We start from the raw sequence: 27,865 nt of genomic DNA on the forward strand, positions 1-27,865 counted from the left end.
ACTGCTGATCAACTCTTGTTGCTGATTTCTCCTCTTTGATCCAATAATCACATGAATTTAAAAGTTTGTAAGAGACATCCTTCCTAACATCCTCTCCTCTCTGTTATTAGCATCATGATGAAATACCCATAAAAGTAATTAGAAGATTCTAATCATTTTAAAGCATAAAATTACATTTGCAGCTCTGGATTGAACACATTCAGACACTAGAGAGCAGGTGGCAGCTTTCACTGCTCTCAGCCTGTAAATGGAGGAGTATCAGGCACTTGTACAATCACCATCGTGTGCGATTATGAATAAAAAGCCAATGAAAGTCATCACATGGAGGATGTGCCCCGGGAGGGTTTTACGCATCCACTCTGGATGCGTAAAAGTTGAACTCCTGATCTTCGATCGCTTCAGAGGTTTTTCCTGGTGTCGCTAAGCAGAAGCAGCGGTGGAGGTAAAAGTAGAAGAAACTGGTCAAACCGCAACATGTGTGCAGGAAGCTGAAGAGCCAACATGTGAGCAGTGATTAAGCGCAGATTTTTTTTTTTTACGCTTAGCTGACGTAAGAAGATAACAGTAACGTGGTGGAGTTTTCCAGTGAGCGAGAGCTACCGCAAGGCAAGAGATCTCTCAGGAAGGCTGTTGACCAAAGATATCATTTTCACAAGAGTGATCTCATGTTGGCAGGAGGCCACTTCGCTATCATGAGCTACTGTTTATCCGTCTGTTTTTTCCTCTGTTGATGCTTTTGAGGTTCATCCTGCCAACGTAAAGAAAACCTGTTATTGTTGCATCGCTGCCTTGTGGCTGTCGAAGCTGCCTGCGTCTTGTTGTACACTGATACGTTTTGCTTGGGTTGTTTTCTCATTGGCACTAAATGGTATTAATATGGGATAAGTAAATAAAATATCTAGTTTTCAAGATCATACGTGAATAAAAATTTTTAAACCAACATGCAACAACTGCTCACACTTCCTCAGGCCATACAACGCATAGCTACTGATTTATTTTTACATTCTATAGTTTGTTTTTTTTGTACTCTTGTACTTCATTTTCCCTTTCTGTGCTTTGTTTGAGGTGTTTCTCAAGAGCGATCTACCAGATATGAGATGTGTTGGTTCTTGTGACTCCACCTGTCTTTGACATCTGGCCAACATGTGTTCCTTTGTTTGAGTACGGAGCTGCAGGGCCACCGTAGAGTGGTCTGACCTTTCAAAGGTCAGCTTTGAAATGTCCCTGAATGAAGTTCCTACTCTGGAAACTTCCGTCTTTTCTGTCCATGTCAACTAAACTTCAGAAATGTTTCTCAGACTAGTGTCTTGTATAGAAGCTTTATAATGTCACAGAGATATGGCAAGTGACACACGTTGTTTGTCCTGATCTGATCCTGGTCAGTATTCATGTCTTACATGTTAGTTTGCTGCCTGCTTGCTGATTTAAAGGATCCCAGCGGTCAGCTGAGGCCCATAAAAGACAGTTGTGTTTACCTTTGGGGCTGAGGTCCATGCCTTCCACATAGAAAGGTCCATTCCTCAGGGCTATTTCCTGCAGTATGATGCCAAAGCTGTACACATCACCCTTCTGAGTCCCTTGAGGAGGATGGCGGTCGTATATGAGCAGCTCAGGAGCCGTCCAGAGCTTCTCTGAAAAACCACCGGCAGTCAGACACAACGGGAGCTGATTGAGGATTCAGCGCTGCGACACAATAAACGAACTGGACTTACTTGCGTAGAGTGCGTGCGAGTCATCGTTTTCGCAGGACGAGCGGAAGCTGGCCAAGCCATAATCCGTGATTTTCAAAACAAACCGACTGTCCACCACGCAATTAGATGACTTCAGATTTCCATGGCAGCCAATGTAGCTGTTGTGAAGATAGTTCATTCCCTGGAGGAGAGGAGCGTGAAGTCAAGCATTAAGGGGTGCTCTCGCTCTCTCTTTTTTTTCCCCTCTACAGTAAATCATACATGCAAACACACATTTCCAGACATATGGAAATAATACACGTCGACAAGTGGATGTATGCTGAAGGTTTTGCAAAGAGGCTGCGTTTCAAGGACGGCAGTCTGTGAAATTACTGTTAATTCTTCTGGGAGGGGGATCGCGGGTACTCAATGTACTTATGTTTAATATCTTGTGGAAACGGTGAGTCAAATGTCCCTCAAAGCTTCATCAGCGCCTCTTCTCTGCAGAGCGCTGCTATCTGTGTGGAGAATTTTAGCCAGAGCGCTTCGTCATGCGTGCAGTTCAATATCGAGTGCGTCCAAGAGACCACTCTGACAAAAAGGTCTTTGTTAGGAAGGATTAAAAATAATCTCCCAAAGTACGTCTGTGATTACTTTTGATTAAGATGGAGGGAAATTTCAGCGAAGTTCATGATTATGTTTCTGTCCTACTTTACACTATAAAGCAGCAATATTTACTGTGGTTTCATCCACTGCACTGTGCCAAAAATCCATTTTTGTGTGTTGGTCAAGCTCGCTCTCTTTCTCTGCCTCACTCACTCTTTCACAAACTCTCCATGTGAAACCATGGCAACAGAAGCATTTTTTTCTGTGTCTCTTAGGCACACAAAGCATCTAACATAACATTGAAAATGACCTCTTTGACAACATTTATGTGAAGACATCAAATAAATCGACGTTTCAATCCTGCCTTCGATTTCTGTTTTTTTGTTTACCGCTCTTTCAGTGGCCTCCACTTACCTTCACTATGTCATTGATCAGGGAGTAGCGGAACATCCAGTCCAGGTTGATGCTCTCATTCTCCAAAATGTCCTGAAAAAAAACAAAACAAAACCAAATCAAACATGGAGCAGAAAACTTTGACAGACGTGAAAACTTCGCCTCACTTCCGCTTTATCTTTGTTTACTTTGGGACTAAATACTGAAATGCCTCCAGTCCAGATAAAATATATTCTTTTTCATCCTCAGGGTCATAAATTTAGCCCTGCAGGATGTTAATGAATAACCCTCAAAGGCCCTGCAGCCAGCCAGTTACTGGAATCGACATCCAGCTTTGACCTCCAGCCACATCACATCACTCGCAGCTATCTGTGCACTGGCATAAACATCGGTGCAACAGGTGCAGCTGCACCGGGGCCCAGAAGCTGTCAGGGGCCCGTGCTAGCGCGCATTAGGACCAAGAATAGTACTAACTCCCTTCAGTTTTTCCGCTCATTCTCAATGTTAGCTCTATTTTTGGCCACAAGCGTGATTTTGGTAGCGCTTTTCCCCTTTTGGGTAAAAGTGACAAGGCCCCATTTTCACATTTGAGTGCCAGACGGTGCAGCATCGGCAGCGGCACACAGATTGCAGCACAAGGTTTTTTCAATTTGTGCTCTTTTTTTTCCAGTAGTACATGAATGCTTCTCAGTCATATATACGCAAACTGTTCTTAGAATAGCTAGTTGACTTAAGTAATGGTGGGAGTTGCATGGGTAGCCTCTCCATGTGACATAGCACTTGTCTGCTTTGCAACTGTCTGGAGTGGTTGTGTGCGTCTACACGTGTGTGTGCGTGTGTGTGCGTGTGTGTGTGTGTGTGTGTGTGTGCAAGAAAAAATATTTGGACCAATCACAATCGCAACCAATCACAATTAGTCCACGCTGCAGTATCTGAGTTTTACAGAAAAGTCCTTCTCTACAAGGGTGACTGATGAAGAGTTTCCCATCATCTTCCAGCTTGTCCATTTTAAGAAGCCGCTGGAGTGTCGGGAACGCAGAGTGCAGGCCAGGAACAAGTTCATTGAAAGCATCATTCGTCATTGGAATAAAAAAAAAAAAAAAGACACAAAGCAACGACTGAGTCTAAAACAAAGACAGAAATACGGCGAAGGTGAGCTCACCACATACTGTGCGCTCACGGTGGACTAAATAAGGGGATTTCGCCTGGTCCTGTAGAGCGCAGTGGGCAGAGCTCGATACAAACACTTCCAGGAATAGCTGAAAAGGCTGCACATGCGAACACTGTTTACTCTCACGGTGCTCGGCAAGAAAAGCCCATCAGTGAGCAGCATTGTCAGTACTGAAGTTATTACGTCAGCAAAGCAGGTTTTGTTTTCACTTGTGATTTTCTGTTTGTTAGCCGTCAACAGATTTCAGTGAAATTTAACCCTTTTGCCTATATTTCATGAACTTCTTGAACGTAAAAAACATGGCGTGGAAAATAGCATGCCAATCAGAAGTTTGCTGAGCCCAAGCTGACATCTTCAAATGGCTTGTTTTGTTCAACCAGCAGTCCCTAACCCAAAGAAATCCACTTCATAATAATATAAAGAATATTTCTTGGTGACCAGTGGACAGCTGCAGTGACTTCCTGACTTCTGTGTCGACTCCAGTAAACCACTGTGCTGCCTTTTTACACACATTAAACAAACACGATGTGTGTGTATTTGAGGTTTAGGGGCACTCTATGGCAGATTTTTGAACCAGGCTAGCTGTTTCCCCTTGCTTCCAGTCTTTATGCTAAGCTAAGCTAAATGGTCTTAAGCTCCAGCACCACAGAAATGCAAATTCATGGTTGTTCAATCTTCTCATCTAAGTCTCAGCAAGAAAGTGAGTGTCTATCACAAAATGTCAAACTATTCCTTTAATTTTCTGTTGATGCAGAAATTCTGCTTCTGTCAAAAGATCCATGCCAAGGACTGTGCAGAGGTGTGACTCTCTGGAGGCACTTAGCTTGCTTGTAAAACAGTTCATTTTATGAGGAAAGAATGATTTGAGAATCAAATATCACCTGATTAATATTAAAGATCGTCCCCAGACATTTTGAAAATATGGTTATGAATAATAATTTTTGTGTCTCATATAGTGTTTCCACAAAAAAGTGAAATTATCTTTCTGAAAATTCTCAAACCTACATCTACTCTTTCTCCCTCATTGAAACATTGCAGCTATTTTTCATGTCAAAGGTTTTACTACTGGACTCGAGATGTCTCCTCCTTCACTGAAGAGTCCATTCTCAGTGGATGTGACCTGCAGTTTACACATCACACTTGTGCAAATTGCACACTGGACCATAATTGGTTTGCAAACTTGTGATGTCACTGAATCCTGCTCTTGTATTCACGTCTTAAAGAGAAACTCCCCCCATTCAGCAGATGTGTGTGAAAACAGCCTTTGAGAGTCATGCTGCACACACATTTTTGAGTGGAGGGGGACTTGAAGGAGCAGAATTTTGGCAATTTTACACTGATCTAAAGTCATCTGTCGTGCCTTTCTGCAGCAGTGCAGTGGTAATGTGTAAAAGTATAGGAGCTGGAGACATTACCTGCAGGCTGCCTCTGGGGCAGTACTCCGTTACGATGCAGATGTTGGGAGGGTCAATGCAGGCTCCGATGAACCTGGTTAGATGGTTGAACTGAACGTCTCTCATCTGAAAATAACCACACAAACACACAGCAACTGTGAGTGGAACTCTTTCCAAACATCACATTCCCAAACCCCATGGAAACAGAGGCCGGGGGAGAGGACTGACGGTTCATTTATGCACAAAGTTTTGAGAATAACGTTGCCAGCAGTTCATCAAAATAGTCTATTTGCAGTCGGCTAGTTGGCACGGGGTCCTTTTCTACGCGTTGAGACGCATTCCTCCTCAGGGCACCCAGTTGAAACATGTGCATGTGCATAAATTGCCCTTGGAGCTTATGAATGAGCCTGTGTGCTAAGGATGATGAAAAAAAAAAAGGCTGAGGTGTTGAGAGGATGTATGAGCAGGAATATCAGAGCGGAGCAGGCAGAAGGTGTGTCGCTGCTCTAAAACATGTGTTCAGAAACGTGCAAAATTAACAGTATGGAAAAGCATGGAGAGCTGTTTGTCGTTAAGTGATTAGGAGGGACCAGGACATTTTTTGACAGATTCCCTTCATGAGAAACAAGCTACATGGACGTCCTCCTTGCGCCTTCATTCCGACCCAGATGAGTGCTGACAGAAGCAGTGCTGAGAAGAAAGAAAATCTTTCTGCAGCCAGACTGAAACTTCAAAAACGGTGTTCATAATTTCAACAGTGTGCTTTTCTTCTTTCAGCACAGTGAGTGACAGCCGCTCTCACACCAAAACCAGGGAGTTAGTCGTTCCTGTTTCACGGCTCCGGGGATGTTAGCCTACCCTTTGGCCTATATAATTTTCCCTGCTGCACTCTGGGGAGGGGCGGGCAGAGAACCACCACGGGGGGAGGAGGAGAGGGGTCGACGGAGCGCTGGAAGACAAGTGGTTAAGTTTCCACTGGCAGGCCTGTCTCTTCCCCCATCTGGTTGGCTTTTTCATGAGCTGAGGTTTGACAGCCGATCAGGCCCCCGGGGTGTCTGAGAAGCTGCCAGCTCAGACAGCAGCCTCTCTCCCATGTGTGCCTGCTGACTGACCGAGAGGCCACAGAGGCATCCGAGAAGCCCAAACTGCTCTCCTCCAACGGCCTGCAACTCCCACGAACGAGGACCAAAAATACAGAGCTGAGACAGAGAGAGACTGACTAAGGAGAGCTGGAGATGTTAAAAGTGAAGAAAAGGCCAAAAATCTTCCGCACGAGCATCCATCTTGTTCATGAGCACCCATGTAATTTCCGAGTTATGGGTTTCCCTGTGCCACACTGTGTTTCCATCACTAAACCACATAAATTGTGTGGATTTTTTTTTCTCCTTCAGCGTACTTATTGCTCGCTTGTAAATATTTCCCATCCAAAGGGACCTTTTCATCAACGGCTTCTGTTGACGACGTTGAGCAGACAGTTTAAGGACTTTAGCTCTTTAACAAGCAACATCCTGCAGTGAACGTGCTAATGAGGAGCCAGAGCCAAAAAATGTAAATGAAGCTTTTACTGTCCAGCTGAGTCACAGAAGGTATTCTGTGCCAATATTAGGCCTCAGTGCATGGCTGTCTTCACACTGAGGCCACTGAAACAACAGCACAAGCCAACGGTCTCTCAGATGGATTTCATGGCCACACGCAAGAATTCTGGATTCCTCTTCTGAAGTAAAAAAGACTAAAAGTGAAACTGCTGGCAGAATAGAGGCACCACACCCCCAGAATATGAAAGAGTTGGACAGAGCAAAAAAAAAAAAATACTTTACTGTTTTTGGTAAAATACTAGAAGTGGAGCTAAAAATAGAAATTTTGTCCCGTGGGTGAAATTAGAGCAAAGTCATGAGGTCATTAAAAGAAAGTTCGGGGTTCAGGTGTGCAGGAGTGAGCTCAAAAAATTCCATTGCATCCTTCCCATTATATGCTAATATGTCCTTTGTGTAAGAAGAAATTTCAATGTTTTTGTGGCACTAGAGGAAAGGTGGCGCACTGACCAAAAAGATCAGACTCTGGGGACCACGAATATACAAACTGCAAAACAGTCTGGCCTTTAGTTGCCAAAATTCGTTGATGCGGACCAAATTTGACTGACAAGCCAACTGATATTATACTTAAACCTGCATTAGATGATTTTTTGATGAAGATGAAAACACAAACATGATCACTTTATTCACCAGCTAGACGCTAACATCGTCTGTCTGCAGTTTGGAGCTGGCAGGTAGAGTACAGTGATTTTTTTTAGAGCGTTGTCATTGAAGACATCTGCCTGCTCGTCATGTGATCTGATGTTGCGATGAAGAATAGTGATTATTGCAGTTTTAAGAAAGCAAATGTATCAGCAGTCTGCCCGTTAGATATTAATGTTTCTCTTATACAAGTGGGAAGTTCGGCCCGTTGAATGCTACTAACAATAATATGATAACTTCATTTGAACCTTTCTCAGCATATTTACAAAGCAGTTAAACAAAGAACACAAGAGAGAGAAAGAAATAAAATTATACACTGAAAAGACACATAAAACGAAAATTTAAAAGAAACATTCCAAAGTAAATATCGCAGTGTGGATTGTGAACAGTAGTTTAGGTGCCATTATAGAAAACATATATTCATCCTTGGCAGCAAATCGAGACTCAGGAATTGTGAGAAGAACACGCTCTGCTGACATTAGTGTGCGTCCTGGTGCAGCAGAGGTTTAGGACGCCAGAAATATAGCGTGGAGCCAATCCATTTAACTCCTAATGAAGAATTTTGAAATGCATTCCCTAAGTGCTGTAATTGGAAGCCAGTGAAGGGAGAGTAAAATTGGGGTAATGTGTTCTTTTGTCTTAGCTCCAGATAAACCTTGCAGCTGCATTTTGGACCTATTGCAGACGATTTAGTGCCTTTTCACTAAGTGCTCAATATACTGGTGACTGAAAACAATACACTGCAAGAACTCATTTTTGCCCACTTTTAAATACACAAATTATTGGTTTAAGGGGAGAATCTTGCATGCATCTTGACACATTTGTGATTTTTGGTTGTATAAATGGAAAATGATCTGACTTAATAAATACACAATAATCAACCCACTTTGCAAAAGGATAAAAAAAAATCATAGGACATTTAATGAACACTTACATGTTTGAGCTCCAGTAAAACTTGTCTGGTCAGCTCTATCCTCTTCTTGTTGACATGCTTGATGGCCACCAGGTTCCCCTGTGTGCGGCACGAGGAGAGACAGAGCAATGAATGCAGACTGAGGGACGACAGCGATGCAGAGTTCAGTTTATACGCTGCTATTTATAACACGAAGACAGAAAAGACCAACAAGGATGCACTTTGGTCTCGATGTAAATGAGGCAGAACAAACATCAACATGCTGATACTGGAAAAAGTACAAACAAGGACCGTGAAAATGAGAAGAAATCAAGCGGCATTCAGAGGACAGAACAGCATGTTGCAGTATAGCCTACAGGTACTGTACATTTGGGACCTATTTCAGTCTGCTGCAGAAGAGGAATTGTATCTGTCGCTTTGATATGTGAGGATCAGTAAACGAAGAGAGCGAGGTGAATATCTCTGAGCCACAGCTGTGACAGACTGGAGATAAAATGCTGTTGTAGAAATTAGGAAACACAGCCGCCACTTCATGTGTGAGCTTTAACTCTCAGCCTAAATGAAATGTACAGCGCAGGAGCTGATGACGGCCGTCTGTTGAAGAAGGACATATATTTGGCTTCTCACTGAGACAAGAACTCTTCATTTCAGTGGTTATTTTCCCCGGATTTGCAGGTTGTCTCTGTTTCAGCTTTGGTGTCAGATTTAATCACCTCTGGCCTGCATTGAATTTGAGAAGTGCATCAGTACCTCCAGTGATCTATGAGGCGTTCAAGCTGTAACCGTGACATCAGCATTTACAGCTAAAAACAAAGACAGCTATCTCATTACTCAGAGGGCTCTTTTTTGTCACATTTCCTCAAACCTCCTCCACCTTAAACGGATAAATTAACCGCAGCAACAAGTTGATGGCCATGTCCAGACTGCGAGGCGGGAGTGTAGAAACAAAGAAAAAAAAAAAAAAAAGAGAGAGAAGAAGAAGAAAACTGACGCATTCTGCAGCTCAAACCAACTACCTAAATTCGCCCACACTCTCTCTTTCTCTCTCCTCTCCAGCTCTCCGGCTTTCTCCGCGAGTGTGCACATGTGTGGGTGGGAAAGGAGTGCGCAGGAGTTGAAAATGTCAGAACTCACTAAGCCTTACCTTAAAATAGCCCGTTTTTGCAAATAGCTGATATTTTCCATGGGCAGTTATCAAGGAGCCATAGCTGGAGCCTCTCTGAGAAGGTGGAAAGGAGTAGTGAGAAGGGAGGTGAGGGAAAAAAAAAAAAAAAAAAGTCAGTTAGCAGTGTGTAGATTAGAGCTGAGGATTAAGACTGTGCTTCCACTTCACTGCAACATGGCTTCAAAGAGGGTTCATCCACTGACTTTCTCATAATACTCCGTGCAACATGAAAATGCCTCTCTCTTACGTTTGTGAAAATAAAGTGTTTTCAGTTTTTCTAACACCAACTCGAGTCCTTGGGCAAATGTCTGCAGTGCACACAGAGTGAATAAAAATCAAGTGGGCGCGCTGCATACAGACAGCCAGCACAGTCGACTACGCATTTGTATAGAATGCAAATATTGGCAACACATGGCACAGTGGAAAATACATCGGTCTGGAAAATGACTGTGTTTTCCACACACAGCAATTGGACCAAAAACCAGTAATGAAAAAGGTGTGCGCATGTGCTTCTCATGAACGCTCGCACATGTGGGATGAAACACAACCCAAAGGAGATGCATTAGCCCTCAGACAACACAACCTGATACTGAAAGAACGTGATGAGGTATTATATATGTAGGGAGCGGGGCCAGACGAGGGCTTATTTTAACAATCATTTAATATGCGTCTGCCACCGCAAACCCAGCCACCTTCAATAAACCACTGGGAAAGCTTTCAGGAATGTGTAAACTAACAAAGGATTTGGACTCTCTCAGGGCTGCAGATCTGCTTTTTTCTAAGAAAAGCATTTTAACACAAAGCGCACAGTGTGTACACAGGGCGCAGCTCGAAACTTCAAACATGTCAAATTAGCATTTTCGATTCCTGGTGGGTCCAATTTTACAACGGTGGCATCTCGAGACCGATAATCAGTCGTGCATGAATGAGAGCGGCGCACTGAGCATCGAGTCTTTCCCACTGGCAGACATGGCAACGCACGCTGCCAGAAGAACAACAACTTGTTAATCACACATTGGAGGCTGTGCCAGCAACACTGACGGAAAAAAAAAGGTGATATAAAGCTCAGAATTCTGAAGAAATGTTCAGGGCTGCCAGCTGTAATATGAGATCATGTGGGTGTAGCATTAAGTTTTTAACCCTCAGAAGCCATGAGGCGGTTTGGTGCGTCTGTCACCTCACCTGCACATTTTAATCAGATCTTGCCTGACAGGGCAAACACATAAATCTGCTCACAACAGCGTAGTTTGAGATGATCGTCTACCTGTGAGAGGGTGAGCCGACTGCCGGCTCGTTTGTGGTATTTATTGGGGCTCTCGAACTGAAGGTCCTCCCACCGAATCCTCCACAGCATTCCAGCCAGCTCCTTCTCCAGCTTCAGTTTCCTGCAAAGAGCAAAAACCAGGTGGTGAAATCAACAGGGACGGCACAAACAGCAGAGGAACTATCTCCCATCAAGTGGAATGGCTTTGGGTTGCTGCGGTCAAGTAGACTAAATAATAAAGAATCTGTCAGAGGCCAGGTGGTCTGTTGACTCATGGTTTCATCTTAATAATGACATTTAAAACAATAGAGATTTAATCTAGCAAGTCGCCTTAAACAAAGAGCTAATTGCCCCATTTGCGCAGTTAGGTTTGATCTCCATTTGTGCTGCTGGTATTTCCTGAGATAGCGGTCTCAGATCTGACTGAATGCTTCACGTCCAATGGCAGCATGCAGCGATGCACGTGCGTTGATGCCCGCAGTCTTGTGTGTTTGCCTTTTAGTAGATTTTAACGTCACTGGTCCATATGCGCCACTGACTGAGCTTTTTTTTTTTTTTTACCGTCCTGGACAAAGGGCTCTTTCTTTCACACACATGCTGAGATGTGCAACAACATCACAGAGTAAACACCCAGACTGGATTTTAGAGAAATCAGCAGATTTTTAATCAGTAACTTTATGTAAGTAGAAATATTGTCCAATCAACATTCAACCACTCATTATTTTTGGCCCTAGTGTGACATGAGATGAAGAGCTGACTGAATGCTAAACATGCCCTAAACTGATCAAACTGAGGTTCCTGCATCCCCTGCATGCACTGTATTTGAGTTCAAACTCCAGAGGAAGCCTCCGTTCTTCTGCTTTAGACGAAGGTAAAGCGATGGACACTTGCTCTGATGACTCATAGGTCTTTTCTTTAGTGAAAAACAATGATGAAGATTAGAGTCCACTTCAATTCTACCTCCCACGCTCTTTATTTTTAGCAAACTCACTGAGAGCAAACTCAGATGTTTTAACCTCATCTCAGGACTAACGCTGGTACAAAAATAACTCCCAACTGAGAAACTGTAAAAAAATGAGGGTTCTTTGCATGCAATGCATCATGCACCATGCTTATCAACATACTTATGCGTATGTTCATCACTCGGTTGTAATCAAACGGTCATTATCAAACAGTAACTAATTCCCACCATGCTCTCACAAAGATTTTACAAATAACAAAAAACTTGCATCACTTTAACAGGAGTCAGTATTCAATGATATAGATGAAGTCATGGTACCTGACAATACATTACACTAGGTTAGCTCATGTTACGTTACCTCATCTTTGGTTTCTTAGGATAGGATAGGCTATGCTTGCATTGTGCTATATTTCAAGTTATTATTGTGGCATGTTAGCGTAGGTTAGGTCATGTTATATTACGGTATTACCATCATTATGTTAGGTTAGAATGAGTTTGGATAAAATGGGTTATGTTACATTATGTTAGCATTTCAAGGAAAACTGTTCTGGTACTTATTCCAGTATCTCATTCGGCCCATTCAGTGTATACTCTATCCTGTTTTAACCAGATTAATTCATCCATCCATTTCCATGTCAGTTATATTTTTGACATGTTTTCAATATTATTTTTGAGCATCAGTCTGACTGGCAATCACTGAGCACCACAGAGGGAAAGAGTCCTCTGTGGCATGAACGCTGCATTCCAGCAAATCAGCACATCTGGGGCAAATCTCAAGATGAGCTGCTGTTTCTTGACACTTGAAGATTTACAGCAAAGACCCTTAAAAAATAAAACTGTTAGTTCAGATTCAAGCAAATGAGAGGCTTTTTTTAATTGTTGTTTGGGACAGAGGAGGAAATTCATTATTCAGTTTGAAACACTTAGAAATGAAAAACGAGCAGGGCCCATACATTCCAACCCAAACTCAAAGGTGTAAAACACTTCCAGATGGCTGCAGGAAATTATTGCAGCGTTTGCATATCACCGTGTTTTAGCCTTTCCTCGAACCATCCCAGTTGGCCTCAAATCAGATTCTTTTTCACCAGGACAAATGATGCAGTCGGACAGTCCAAAAACCTAAAGACGATCCTGGTGCTTGTTTGTGTCTACAAATACTCCAGTGCTTATGAGAAACCATTTTGAAGGCAGGAAACACCATTAAAGCACCGGTGCCCTCCAGCCCCACCCACCACCGGCCCAAAAAAAAAAAAAAAAAAGCAGGTATTTTTCTATTTAAGGAGCCTCGTTTAGAGACCTCTGGCAGCCAGAGGGGCAAGTGTGGGGCTCCACACTGGGCCTATTGTTTCATAAGTCCCATATGTGAATACCTCTGCTGGACCAACCCCTCTATTAAAACAACAGAGCCACTGCTGCTCTGCTTAACATCCCCTCACACTGCTGCTGCACAGCAGACTCCAAGATCAACTGAGAGCAGCTGACCACCTGGTTAAAACTGCTGTACAACATTTAACAAACGCTCCATGAAAAGTTGACATCAGTGACATGAACGCTGCAAAAATATTTCTGTCCTCGCAAGTCATTTGGTCTGTTTTCTAGACTGAAACATTCTTAAGAAAAAGTTTAATAAACCGCCAGATCCTCACCAAAATCAGCGTGTTTCAAAAATATTGTACCAGCGCTTTACTCAGACTGAAGGCTGAATTTGAGGCCTAAGTACATATTAGGACATTCAAAAGTGTTGCAGACCCCATGTTTTACCAGAAAGCAATACAAAGAAACAGACAATTTAATATATAGGCTTTTTATTAAATTCCATATTCACCAAATTTGACTATTGTGTATGTTACACTTCAACAGTTGTATCACATCAGAAGAGCAACCTATTACCACCCAACCAGCCATTTCTTATACAAAACAATCATTTCAACAATTTCCTCATGCTATTACAGACTCACCTGGGGTTTCCTAACCTTCCCTGTCTGTGAACTGGATTTAAATCTGGAAATTCCCACAATTATAAATTTAATTTATCTGACTATAAAATCTTTTGTTACATGTATTAAAATCAAACAGCAGCATCAAATACATCACGGATAGAAACGATCATATATTTTCATTTATTAAAAATAAATATTCATATATCAGTCTTATAAATTGCAACCCCCTGTGTACATTAAATGACCCCGAGGTTGAGAAACTCTGGGCTGTTGACTGATTGATCTGAGAATAACTACTTTCAATGACTAAGCTCCAAAGTGTTTTAGACATTTTAGTGGTGTTTTTGTAGGTCAAGTACTGAACATGGAGGCCTCTCAGCAGCTCGATGATCTTTCAGACGGCTGTAAACAGCTCTGCCATCTGCCTCTCTGTCCATCAGCATAGCTCCACTGGTGTCTGCAAAAACAGGAAGTGATTTGTTAGCCTTTACTATCAAACAGAGCCATCACACTGAGACACTGAACGTCTCCTGATGATGTATTCTATGCTTTTTACTTCAACATTTTTAGCTTCACGGCCTTGGGGCCATGAAGTCGACTCAAAATCCAATAAAGGACAACATGTTGAGGTCTGTGCAAAATAGCTTTAGATATATAAAACTATCATTTATGTAAATGATGAATCTAAATACAGCTGGACTGGAGCAGAGAGTGCAAAACTGTGGGTCAGGACCAAAAATGCTTCAGAGTTTCCCTGCTGGGTTGGTCCATAGCAGAAATAGATACTTGTGTCCATAAATCACCAAAGGTTACACTTAGATTCCATTTTTTTTTTCTTTTTAAAGAGCTCCAGGGAAAGAAGAGCATATTTCACAAAACTTACTGGCCAAGAGTGCAGGAAAACTAGCTAGCTAGTTAGGAAATCCATGCTGTGCTTGCTGAACTGTGAGCTGGAAAGAAAAAGAGAAGACAGAAGAAGATGTAAATGTTTTCAGAATGAAGTGCACAATCTGCCTCCAATTATCTGCTACTTATTGGTATCGAACAAGATCAACTCAGATTCAGGTTCAGTGGAATTACCTCAAGTGGATAGCTGCTCCTCCGTCTTTCTTCCACCATTCCTCTGATTAAATTCCATTCTGATTGGCTGGTGATTAACACTTGTTTGTGTTAATAGTCATTATTAGAAAAGTGATCAGACTACCGGTGTGATTTGTTAGTTGGAGTTGGGTCGTGGCATACGTGTGAATCAGCTCCTTTTTACATTAAAATCGTAGTGTTTATTAGTCGTGAACACAATTAACGCTCTATGTAATGACACCCTTGAGGAAGGGAAAAATAGAAACATTCAATTTTCTCATTCATGCAGATTTTACCCCTGATATCACCCAGAATTTTCCAGTTGCTTGATTGCTAAGGGCATGCATGATTAACTTTCTGTGCAAGCACTTGTAGCATATACTGTACGCATTGTGACTGTCTAAAAAGTGGCAGGCAGCACACACAGCTGCACAGGGGCGACCATTACCGCAAACACTCATTTAAACAACTAATGACATGCCGTCCGTTCCATTTCTAAACAGTGTTTTCTTGAAACAAATGAAAAAAATCTACAGAAAACAGTAAGATTATTTTAACTTGTTTCAAATAAAACTCATGTGTAGCAGAGCAAGGATTTTAGAAATACTGAGGTCATGGGTGCAAATTCCTCCAGCCACGGCCTCCACCCCACCACTCCCCCACCACCAACACACAAGAAAATGTTTGACCCCACACCAAAACACTCAATGACTTCGTCACATATCTACATATCTATAGATTGACATAGATATATAGAGATATTGATATATAAATACAGACAGACAGAGAGACAGACAGACAGACAGACAGACAGACAGATGGATAGATTTGTAATTGTAGGACATAAACATGATGATAAAATCCCCAAATTCCCAGAAACAACACAGAAGACGTGTTTGTAGCCATGGCCACGTCAAGTAAATTCAATTATTACCACCCAAAATCACAAATTTGCCTCAAAGGGCTTTACAATCTTTACAGCACATGGCACAGACCATATGCTCAGACCATCGGTTTGGATAAGGAAAAAAATCCCCCTTCCCAAAAAAAAAAAAAAAAACTTAACGAGGGAAAAGGGAGGAAGCGTCAGGTCCCTCTCGTTTCAAGAATCTGAACATGTGACTGCTGGTATCTATGAGGGGCCAACGGAATAACACCGCTGACCACAGAGGAAGATTTTTTTCTATTGTTTTAAAAAAAAAGACTTCTCGGACTCACTTAGAGGCCAAAACGACTTCATAAGATTGAGACCTTTGCTGTGTAAATGTTTGTTCAGACATCTTCGCATTCGTCTAACAGGATGTTAAAAGCCAAAAGACTTCCGACAGGCGACACACAAACACGTAATCCCTTGAGAGAAGCACAAACTTCCCCTTTGACTGAGATTTTACAGACGGCACCAGCCGTGTGTGAATTATTAAAACGGGTGGCATTTAGCTTTAATCCAGCGCAAAGAAAACAAACCTAATGAACACGCTAATGATCATGAAGTGAGATAAGGGCTGTTTGGGGCCCGTGCATGAGCTCACTCGGCAGCTTAAGCACACATCACCGCTGCTTTAACACCGTCACCTGCTGAGCTGTTGCCGTGGCAACAACTGTGTAAATACCACACGGGCACCTATAGCAGCACGACCCACAAATCCTGTTTCAAACATGTCTCTCTCTTTTTCTTCATGTGAGAGGAATGGAAAAAAAAAAAAAAAATCACCCCTGCATTTCTACTGTTTGAGCTAAAAGCAGTGCAGACGGGAGGCGTCGGCACGGTGCGATCAAACTCACCTGTAAATGAGGAAGCTGGAGATACCGAAAATGATGAGCGCTAAGCCAGAGCCCACAGCTACAATACCGAGAACTGGCAGATGACCTGGAAACAGGAGAAGCATTCAGCACTCAGTGGCCTCTCACATGTTCAACAGATGTCCACATTCATATCTTTGAAAAGAGAAAAAAAAAACAGCACTGTGCTGTGGAAAACACAGCTGTGACTTCCTGCAGCTTCACTGCATTCACGTAACACCAGCAACAATTTCACACAATTACACAGCACTGACAGATATTTAAAACCCTCACGGACACTCTTTATACCACCTGCTGTGAATCACAGGACAAGCTGATGCTCATCATGAAGGAAAAATGATTTCTAACATGAATCGGCACCAGAAGATGTTTCACTTCACGGTATTCATCAAACAGTAAACTGTAGATTTTGAACTTAGTTGCTGATTTATGGTTTTGTTCAAAGTTAAATGTGTACAATTTGGGAAAGTGACATAGAAAAAACAGTCAGAAAACAGACCATTTTCCCAGAGGACAACACATGACAATATCATGGATGGTGTTTGTGTTCATTTCAAGAATGATTATAAGACTGATATCAACTGCAGTATTTACACAGCTGGAGTCAGGATGTTTAGCCTAGCTTAGCGAAAAGACTGGAGGCAGAGGGAAACAGCTTGCCTGCCTCCAACCAAAGTGAACCCAGAGTCCACGGCCATGCTTGCTTCACTAAAGGCCAATCAGACACAGCGATGCTTTGAGCTAACTGTTAATGTTAGCACGCTAACATGACTACAATGAAAATGCCAACATGTTGATGATCAGCAGACAACATTTAGTATGTTCTTCATCTAATGAAGAACATACATATTAGCATGCTAACATTTGCTAATTTTTTTCAGCACATATATCTCTATCATAAAACCACACACAAACAGAAAGGTAAAAGGACAATTCATGGTTTCGGAGGAGTGAGCATAGATCTGTTTTCTGTACATGATGGCATCAAACCTGGCAACCCCACGGTGACATAACACCAGAGGAAGACAATGCACGCAATAACATGATCTGTCTGCTTTTTTAAATTTGTTTTTGTGACGTTTGAGTGAAAAAAATGGCAGAATACTGTAACCTACTACTTGCTTATTTATGCCAACAGTAATTTTCACTGATGTCCTCCTCTTTAAGAAAGCTCATGGTACTCAGTAGCTGAGACGTTGTTGTCGTTGTGCTTTCTGTGTACGGACATATTGTCAAGCTGTTAATCACCAATATGTTTCATCAAATTCCTGAGTACTCATTGTCCCTGGTTCTGTACGTGACACTGGAGAAGGCGACAACTCTGCAAATTATTTGCAGATAGCTTCAGATTTGGGACGGAGTCGGATTTATTGCTCCTCCACTCATTATCCCTCGTTCACACCAAATGCATTTATAATTGCAGTGGTTTTCCTCTTCGGTTTATGATCTGTGACATTTCCCTCTGAAACTGTCACTCTGTTCATACAACAAAGACCATTTCCAGCAAATAATACACTACATTTTCCTTTTACTTCACTGAGGGGAATGTTTGGGATGAAACTCAAGAAAAAGAGCATATTTCTAATAACAGCATTGATGCAAATACCACAGGCCCCGAAGAGATGACACGGATAATATAAACAGAGCATTAATGCACTGTAATATCCATCTGATGATTGACTCTTGATCTCAGTCTCAGTCGAGAGAAAAAACCTGTCACTAAGCGTGGAATAAATCAGTGCTGTACATGAACTTGATTGTCAGAATTCTTTTTATGCAGCAGAGTTGTCATACCATCATTGCAGGAGGGGTCGTCTGTGGAAAACACGCAGGGGGGGTTATCCAGCGGTGGGCCCCCATTGGGCCAGTGGATCTTCTCTGTCTGGGACCAAATGATCTCTTTGGTGGTTCCATTGTAGTATGCAACAAGCTGCAAACACAGAGGAAAATGCTCATTTAAATGGATGAAAATAGCAAATTTTCTTTCATGCATTATATCGTATAGTTATGGACAATATTGATTAACATTGTTAATCATTTGTCAGCAGAACGCAGGTGTCACCTTTTAGAAAATGACTTACAAAGTGCCATCATCAACCCGACATGCTAGTCGCCTGCACAGCATGATATCTGTCCTTCCTGTTTTAGTCAGACTACCAGTTGGAAACCATCAAAGGAAGACAAATATTATTACTTCCGTCATTAAAAGGCCAAGCCACCATTACTTTGTCCAGTGCAAAAGTGAAATCTTGGCACTGTGCCTGCTTTACTGTCCATATTTTAAGATAAACAAGCATTAACTACAGTACTTGCTATTAGAACTCAAAATTAAACATCCATTCATTTGTTATTGGAATGAAAAACAATAATATATACTAAATACTAATTTTAGTGTAGCAGCACATGCCATATGACTCTGTATCCACTGCTTTCGCCCTTATCCATATCCACCCACACGCTTTTCTACTGTATTTTTAGCCACGCTAGCTCTGGCCTACCCTGCAAGGCAGCTGGATTCACAAGATCACACAGGATCACGAGAGCCGAGAATCCATCTTGCTGTTGAGCAACAGCCGTTTGGCCTAATCAGCTACCTGTGAGGAACAACTGGCAGCTACAGGTGTTTCAGTGTGATGACAGTGAGAAAAGCGACCGTTCAGAGAAAACAATGGCGGCTCTTATAGAGATAAGTGTAGATGCACCTATGGCATCAGTTATCGCAGAACTGGAGAGCATTTCTTCATTCAAACAAGAGCACTTAAAAGCACTGAAGGAAAAGACGTTTTCTGGCTTCGGCAAAGCTTTCGCTCTCCTACATTATACGGTTCATTAATCTGATTGGTTGAAGTTAAGCCATGATTGACAGTGATATATTGCCAGCTTTTCAGTTTCCATGGATGACATCCAAGATGTTTAGCAAACCATGTGGAGCGTTAGATTAAGCTCTGCTTGTACAGATGGCAAGGTTGGTCAAAATTTCAATCTGTCCAATACTTTGCTTTACACCTGCAACACTAATGATAACAAAACAAATGACATTTCCATCAGCTCCAGATGTCCTTTCTGTTTAGTGCAAATTGGTCAATGCTAGCGTGCTAACATGCTAAACTAAGATGGTAAACATGGTTAAGATTGCCCGCGTGACATCAGCCATGAGACATTTAACATAGCTAGAAATACAATAGAAAATAAATCATTACTTTTGGATAGCAAGCCTAAAAATCTAAACATTATAGGAACTAATATCAGTATAATCAGAATTAAGTCACAAGATAATGATACTGGTTTAAATAATGATTTCAGATCTTGGCCTCAGTAGTAAGACTACTGATGTTTCACAGTGACATACAATTAAAACCTTAAAGCTCATCAAGAGTTCTATTTTATGTGTGTTTGATGAGACAATACAGTGTCTCCATCACACCTTTCACTATGCAAGGAACGTCTGACCAACATCCTGTGTGTGTGCGTGCGTTCTGCGTGTGTGAGAACTTTATTTTGACGGCGCAGCCTCATGAGCAGCATCTGTTGTCCTGCTGTGAAATGTGACTCCGGTGTTTCTAACCAGCTGGAGGAGTTTTTATGTTTTCCATCTATACTCCAGGCATGTTGTGTCCTCTCTGCTAAAACCCTGAAGGCCATCACCCCTGCAGAGGGTCATCAAAACAATGCAGAATGTGATGGGTGAAGGGGCAGAGGGAGCGCAGTCTGAAATAGCTGCAGGATTTGAGTTCAGGGGCTGTGTTTACTGCAATGCACTGCCAAAAAAATCCAACAATTCACTTCATCTCGTGTTCACTCTGGAGCAGCGAAGCAAATGTGTTGAGAATACCTCAGTTATGCACACAGAGGAATACATATAGTGTAAACATACTGTCTGATGAAAACATATATTTGGCTAAATGTTGGTGGATACCTGTGCACAACACCCATAGGTATGAGATAAGGACAAATGTCATAATGAAACAGGGTCAGATACCACAAAGCTGGAAACTAACTATTGTCTGAAATATCACTGTAGACTGCAGAATTAAAGGGGAACTCCACCAACTTTACACACCTGTTGTTTACAGGTGTTCGTGTTAAAAGAGTTGTATAAAGGCTTCTGTGGCTCCAGATGAATCTCATAATAGCAATAAATGCCCTCAAGCAGTCATTTGAGACAAAGTCGGTTGGGGCTGATGACTGCAAGTTAGAAAATGAAAAAAAATGTTGGGGTGTGGAGTTAGAAAGAAGTGATTTGACAGATTATGAAAAAAATAATGATTGTCACACAGAAGTATGTGGACAGGGGAGTCAAAGTGTTTGTGGGTTAACTCTTATCCTCACAAATGTAAGAATCAAATTACTGTGTGTACAGATGTTTAAAAACGCTTGATCTTACAAAAAAAATTACAGAAACCCTGCACACCCATTGTGAACAATAAATAAGACGATGAGACAGTGATTTATCATGTGCATAGCAGTATCACTTCAACAGCAATGTGAGATATACTGTATATCTTGAACATGGGCCTGATCAAGTGCATCTTTTCTTTGTAGCTGCTGACATGTAAAAGAAGCGCACTCATCCATTTGGCAGATAATTAAAAAATAGAAAACAGAAGTAGAAAAGGAAAATCCAGCCGTAAAAAAGAATTAACCATGGAAAAAACATCAAGATGCAGCCGTCCATCAAAGTTTAGGAGTCATTTTGATGGATGGATATTCCATTCTGAAAATCAAGTTCTTCATCATATTCAGCAGTCTAGTTTGTCAAAGCTGAGACCGACCTGGCTGCTGGCTACTCGGGTCAATCGGCCATATGAATGGACCAATTAAAAGCCGCGGACCAATGAGACCAGGAAGTCGCGCTTGACAGCCTCTGAGGACCGCTATAAAATTCTAACTGAAGTCAAATGTAGCTAACCCACTTCTTCTACCCTCAGAGAAAAAAAAAAAACACATGGTGGAGCAGTTCACAGCAGTGTTTGTGGAGCACAACATACACAAATATTTTCATCTGACTGTGAGGGAAATTTGGGGTTTTATGCATCTTATCATTAGAGAAGTCAGGACCCCTGAATATCTCCCACATGGTCATATCCATTTGCTTTCTCTGCATCAACAGCCAAACACCAGCAAGGACTGAGGTTTGAAACGACACACATTCTGCTGAAAAGCATTAGAGTAATTAGAGACACATGAAGAGAATTAACCCTGCATTGTTTTCAGTCACTCTTATTATTCAGTGTAAACAGATTGATGCACTGAGGCTGAAAACGAGTCATAAAGACGATCTGCAGTTTATATCAAAGTCGTTCAGTTGACCTCAAAGACTATTTTGCAGGAGACATGTTTTATGTTTCTATGCTGATGACTATTATTAGTACTTGTGTACACACTACAGTAATTATGGGAACCAAATATCACAGACATGCATCACAGACACAAATGAAAAGCTCTTCAAGGGGCTTTTTATCAATAACGCTCCATACTGAGCCTCATGTGAGAAGACTGCGAAACTGTGAAAACAGAGAAAAACAACATGATATATGAGAAACAACTCTAATCCTCATTTACATAAAAGCCCCGTTCATTCCCAACAGCGGAGTCTCGGCCAAATAATCTGACGACAAGCCACAGTCTAGATAGACAGCGCCGAGTAGTCAAAAATGCCATCTACCAAAAGCTGACTTAAAAAAATTTGCCACTTTCAGACCATTTTATTTAGACAAAGTTCTCATATGACTGCTTGTGCTTACACAGGATTTAACATTTGCAAACTCTGACATCTTTTGTTGAATAAAAAAAGGTTGTTTCTGGCTGAAATGGGTAGAAATGTAGAAACAGACGTTCATGTTTTTGAAAGAAAAGGTGTCAGAAAGCAGCATTGGTTGTGAAACTCGGGTAATTCTGGTAACAGCATTAGCAGTGAAAAATAACACGGTGTGAAAGAAAAAGGTCGCCTGAGTCCTTCCTCATTTGCTTATCAGCCCAGTCCATGCACAACAGAAATGTCTCGATGCCAGATCTGTTTTTAAACTGCAGCAGCTCTGCCTGACAATCTGTGTGCCTCTGGGTGCATTGTTCCACCATCTTCACAGTCAAGAAAACACATGAAAATCTTACATAGTTTTGTATTAAAATCCCAGCATTTTCCTGCAAAAGCATCCAAGGTTTTCGGTCCATTCAGCCAACCTCTCTGCTCTTACCATAGCTCTAAAAAAAATGAGCAATCACAACATGATGTCCTCAGATGAAAGACACTATGGCTGATGGAGGAGGCAAATGATCCAAACCACCAAGAAAAAGCTAACATCATTGTTCTACTTTGAAGCCTTTGACTCATTGAATGTGCTCTTCAAAATCACTTCCCATCCTGTTTCATGCAAAAACATTGCACACCACAGGAGAAAACTACATCTCTTCACACTACACAGGACACACTACTCATCAACCTCTGTCAGACAAATCGATCATGAAGGCACTGAAAGCATGACTTACGCCGTACTCCCCTGTCTCCTGGTCGGTCATCGCCCACAGGTTCACGTCTATATCCCTGGCATTTTTGTGGTCTGTGGTAACAAGTCCCGTCACTCCTAAAAACACAAACAATATCCACGTCAAGGGTCTGTTTAGCCATCAAGATTGTGTCATGTCATATAAGGTCCTTCTATGATGACACAGGCAGAGCTCAGTACATCTGCTCCCACGTACATTTGTTTTGAGTATTTCAAGTCACAGGCATCATAAACATGGACACTTTGTCCTTCATTATCAGTACAGTGCTTTTGCTTTACTGATTTCATGTACCGGCTCCTTTTTTTCCCTACCTGCATGATTTTGCAAGTCATCCTTCGAGACACATTATTTGACATTCTTCGTGCAAACACAGATGCACAGAGCATCAATTAGGCTCACAACATTGATTTCTTTGCACCACAGTTTGTAATGGAGCTCTATTCAAACAGATAATGCTGAAAATCACGCCAGTAGCAGCAGAGCGTCCAGCATTTTACTCCACTCATCGTGTGTAGCTGGAATGTGACCTCTAAGTAGAACAAAATGCTTTGACTGAGCCACTCGTGGATATTTGAAAAAGCTTTTGCTTCAGTAAAAACCAGGTAACATTAAACACTGTCAAAAATAAATCAACAATAATGAAGTGAAAGTCTCCATTATTATTTTCAACAGGGGGTCTATTTGCCTTGTTTTTTTCCCATCGTGCTGAGCAAAATGACCCTCCTCAGCCCTTTTAAGCTGAAGCAACAAAATCCCATTGTTCTGCTTCTTCCAGCCAGCAAAGTAAACAAGGAAGTGTGTGATCACCCACATCAAGCATCACTGACTATTATCTGGAGTGCTGTGTGATAACTGTTCAATGACTCTCTAATTATTGTGTTGAAAGGGTGTATTTTAATCGCATTTTGGGGTCAACGGTGCTTTCCGATAACAGCCAGCTGGGCCGGTCACTTGGCCTCGCTGCATGTTTATTGGACAGGCCTGTTATCTGAGAGGCAGCCATGGCTTTACAGCAAGTGGAGGTGGAGGCTTTCACACATCAAGTTCACATTTTGCATGAGGTCACATCCAGGTGTAGCTGCAGCTTAGGAGTCAGTGTGGCACACACATCAAAAGCAGCATTCTTACAAGTTGAAACAACATTTGCTTACCCCAGAATCGGCGGTTCTGCGTCCTCATCGTGATGTTAATGCCGTCATTCTGGGCTCCACCCTCTGCCAGCGTTTCCTCCAAAGCTTTTGCGTAGAGCACGAAACCATCATAGAAGCTGCCGGCGATGTAGTCCATCTGCAAGAAGACAGACCCAACAATGAGAGTTTGTGCAATACACACAGTTATAATTAAGGACCTTAATAATGGAATAAAATGATGAAATGATGTCATTTCGGCCGGTGGCAGTGCCAAATACCCACAAACAAATGAAATGATCATTTTTCTTAAAGGTAGCCTACAGCCAAATGTACTTTAGTGAAAGTCCCATATTTAATAGCTGAGATGAAAGCAGTAATAAAAGAAAAAGTATTAATTGAGAACATCACTGTCAACATCATTTATCATTAACTGCTGACAATTACACAGCACAGAGGGGATTTTTCCACACAGAATGTCTTATAAAAGATTAAAGAGGCTGTGATGCTGCTGAGAACGCACAAGGTTTTCATAGGCTATAAATTACCAGCGATGGTTCCAAATGCACACCGAAATCCCTCTGAGCTTTGGCATGGAGTTTCCTCTGGAAGTCTTTGTACTCTGGATTATCAGGCGGCCGGTACGTAATGACGAAAACAGACTGGAGGAGACACACAGAGGGAAAACATTAAAACACTGCAGCGTGAGATGTGGGCATGAGGCAGCTTGAAACATCCATTCTTCTAATAGAAATATATATAAAAAGATGTTGTTGCATTATCACGATCATATTTTGTTCATTTGGAAAATGCTGGTTGTAACACATGAGTGCAGACAGAGATGGTTAATGTTTGACCAATCAACCTTTGATTCTGTTGATATACTCGCTGCTATCACAGAAACAAGTTTCAGACATTTCTGTGAAGCGCTCCAGCTTTGCTCTTCACTAGAAGGGCAATAGATGGTTTTTTTATGTTACAACGCCTGCTGGAATCCCACCGCAAACTTCCACAAGCAATTATTGCTCCGAAGGAAGCATATTGCCATAATGAGCCCTGTGATGGCTCGCAGACAAATTATCGCCTTGCATGATCAGCAGAATGAGAGCCAAAATGTTGCTCTCCAGCCAAGGTTAGGAGCAGTTCATATTCAGATGGACAGATACTGAGATCGCTGTGTTCAATACCAACACTGGAAAAAAAAAATCCCATCAATTACTCATGAAATCATGTCTACAATCTTAAAAATGCTTTCTTCTTGAAATAAGTCCAACCTTTGTAAACAGCACCATGAGGCAAGCTACAACTTCTCGAGCGTGTGGAGGCTGATTCAAGCAGTTTCTGAAGAATACCTTGTTATTATCAGTTTGCTGTTAGCTAATAAACATGTGAGAAGGCCAATTATGAGGACTAAGAGGGTATTCTAAATGTGCAGGGGTAAAAGGTGGACATATGTGAGGAATTATGCAAACAGAAAATCACCTTAAAGTCATGCAAATGGAATGCAAATGAGGACATTCATTTGCATTAACGTTAATGTTTCAACTGCATTTAAAGCATTTCGTGCATCCATTATGAGCAAAATTGCCATAATCAGTTTAACATTATGCTGGATGTAAATTCAGAAAAAAACCTTTCTCCTACAAAACTTTGGGAACGTTGAATTAAAGACAATTAAGAGAAGCCAGCGTGACCTTTAGGGAGATAAATTAGACGACCGACACGTCTGTACCTGCTCTCTTATGTCACAGTGCACTAATTTGTCAGGCTAAATGGCTTCCTGTGAAAACACATCTCCTCGTTCGTTAATGTCATGCAAGAATTTCACTCCTTAAAGCGTTCGCCGGGGTTGAGGGGTCCTTGTCATTTGGGAGACTCAATTTGTCCGTCCATTGTCAAACATGATGAAGCCTCCAAAGATGGTCAGTTAGTGTGCACGTACGCCTCTATTATATGCCTGTCATTACTATAAAAGCTTCCCTTGATTCTGATTTAAGAAGCATCATACAAGCTATCAGAAACAAGTGAATCTGAGAGTATTTGAACCAAGTTTTCAGCTCGATTTAAGGACTTTGTTCTGTGTGATTCAGTAAATAGAGCAAGACAAAGACTGAGGTTTAGAGAAAAAAATGAGCAGAAACAGTTAATTAAATATATGCTGTCAGAGACACACATTCCTCATGTCAAATGCAGGTTCAATAAATCTACAAAGAGCCTGAGCACAGTCTCATTTTATCAAGAACCGTGATCCACCTGGCTGCTGGAGCTGTTGCCACACACTGTATATGCGTGTCTACCTGCATGCATGTGCATGTCGTGCTCTGTGTTCACCGTACCTTGAAGACCTTGATGGGATCGGCCCAGTCCGAGTCAGAGTTCTGCCACGGTTTGCGATCGGCCAGGCTCTCTGCAAACACGTCCAGATAGAAAATGGCGTAGTTTTCCGGGTCCTGGATCTCGCTTTGAAACAGTTTCATGATGTTCAGGAAAGTCTCCAGAGGGCCGCAGATGTACACAACTGAAGACAGAAGAAGAAGAAGAAAAAAAAAAACCGTGTTTATCCTCATCAGTCACTTGCTTCTTTAGAAGACTGCTTTTCTTTAAACAGGTCAAGAGTTCAATTCAGATTTTTCTTCATTGTCATGCAGCAATCTGCATCATTTTGTGTTCTTTCTGTTACACTCAAGACAATTTGAGTTGATCTGTATAAGAACATAATCTGAAATAATCTATACAAGAATAAATGCCAGATGTAAGGCTCGCATACACATACAGGCAAGAACCAGATCACCATCTGTGACAGGCACCAACAGAGCAGAGACAGTGACTGAGGGTGGAGAGCAGAGGGTGGGCTAAGAGCCTGGAAGCCCACGGGTCTGAGGCTGGAGCAGTGGGAAGAGAAAGTAGCTGGCTGGCAGGGGTTTACTGGCCTCTTTGCTTGGAGAAGCATTGCTTGATTTTGTTGTTTGCCCAAAGTTTTCTTTCAGCTTGCTCTGTGTGGATGTTCTGAACCTCAGCTGTGACTCGTGTTGAGTTTCAAAACATCCACAGCGAGCTGGGAGAAGCTTCAGAAGATGTCAAAGATACAACAAAATCAGCTTTAAAGCAGAAATCGGAAACTTCTTACATGCACGGTGCTGTAATGCATGCAGACCTGCACATTCACTGTGGCTGCACTGGAGCTGTGTGACACATTTTCCACCATGTTTTGTCTTTTCATACACTGAAACAGCATAACACGAGCAGCGGATAACACTCTTTGGTAGCTGGCACACATTTCGATGTTTGAAATGTCTGATTCAAATAGATCATCTGCTGCATATGCAACACTGAATCTATCAGAGGCAGCAAAGAAGCCAGAAGTGAGACAGAAATCATTCAAAGACGAGGGCCAATATTGGTTCAGAGGACTCAAACCAGAATGCCAAGAAACGAAACAGCACCAGTCCTTTCTGAAAATGCACCACAACAATATGTTTACATTAAAGTGGCAAAGCCCTCCAGCAGAAACACATGTTCAGGTGGGGATGGAGGGGTCAACAAAACCAAAGTCTCCTAACTTAACAAAGCAGTGTTTTAATGCCTCGACTTCACCAAACCTTAAGCATAGCAGTGAGAGCAGAAAACACTTATCTGTCATTCT

At 41.9% G+C, this 27,865-nt stretch overlaps 1 protein-coding gene across 1 annotated transcript in view; it reads right to left on the reverse strand.

Moving 5' to 3' along the window:
- The window catches only part of npr2 (natriuretic peptide receptor 2), a 52,618-nt gene that overhangs the window by 16,648 nt on the left and 8,105 nt on the right, over window positions 1-27,865 (reverse strand). Inside the window, exons 2-14 of the mRNA XM_076758518.1 lie at window positions 26,559-26,740; window positions 24,771-24,884; window positions 24,247-24,382; window positions 23,078-23,172; window positions 18,386-18,521; window positions 16,574-16,658; window positions 10,811-10,931; window positions 9,526-9,600; window positions 8,403-8,480; window positions 5,256-5,360; window positions 2,691-2,762; window positions 1,713-1,872; window positions 1,476-1,631 (exon numbers count right to left, since the gene is read on the reverse strand). Coding sequence (XP_076614633.1) covers window positions 1,476-1,631; window positions 1,713-1,872; window positions 2,691-2,762; window positions 5,256-5,360; window positions 8,403-8,480; window positions 9,526-9,600; window positions 10,811-10,931; window positions 16,574-16,658; window positions 18,386-18,521; window positions 23,078-23,172; window positions 24,247-24,382; window positions 24,771-24,884; window positions 26,559-26,740 — 1,515 coding nt within the window. The remainder of the gene's footprint in view (window positions 1-1,475; window positions 1,632-1,712; window positions 1,873-2,690; window positions 2,763-5,255; window positions 5,361-8,402; window positions 8,481-9,525; window positions 9,601-10,810; window positions 10,932-16,573; window positions 16,659-18,385; window positions 18,522-23,077; window positions 23,173-24,246; window positions 24,383-24,770; window positions 24,885-26,558; window positions 26,741-27,865) is intronic.

Source organism: Chaetodon auriga, chromosome 19, assembly GCF_051107435.1.
Source record: "Chaetodon auriga isolate fChaAug3 chromosome 19, fChaAug3.hap1, whole genome shotgun sequence".
NCBI lineage: Eukaryota > Metazoa > Chordata > Actinopteri > Chaetodontiformes > Chaetodontidae > Chaetodon > Chaetodon auriga.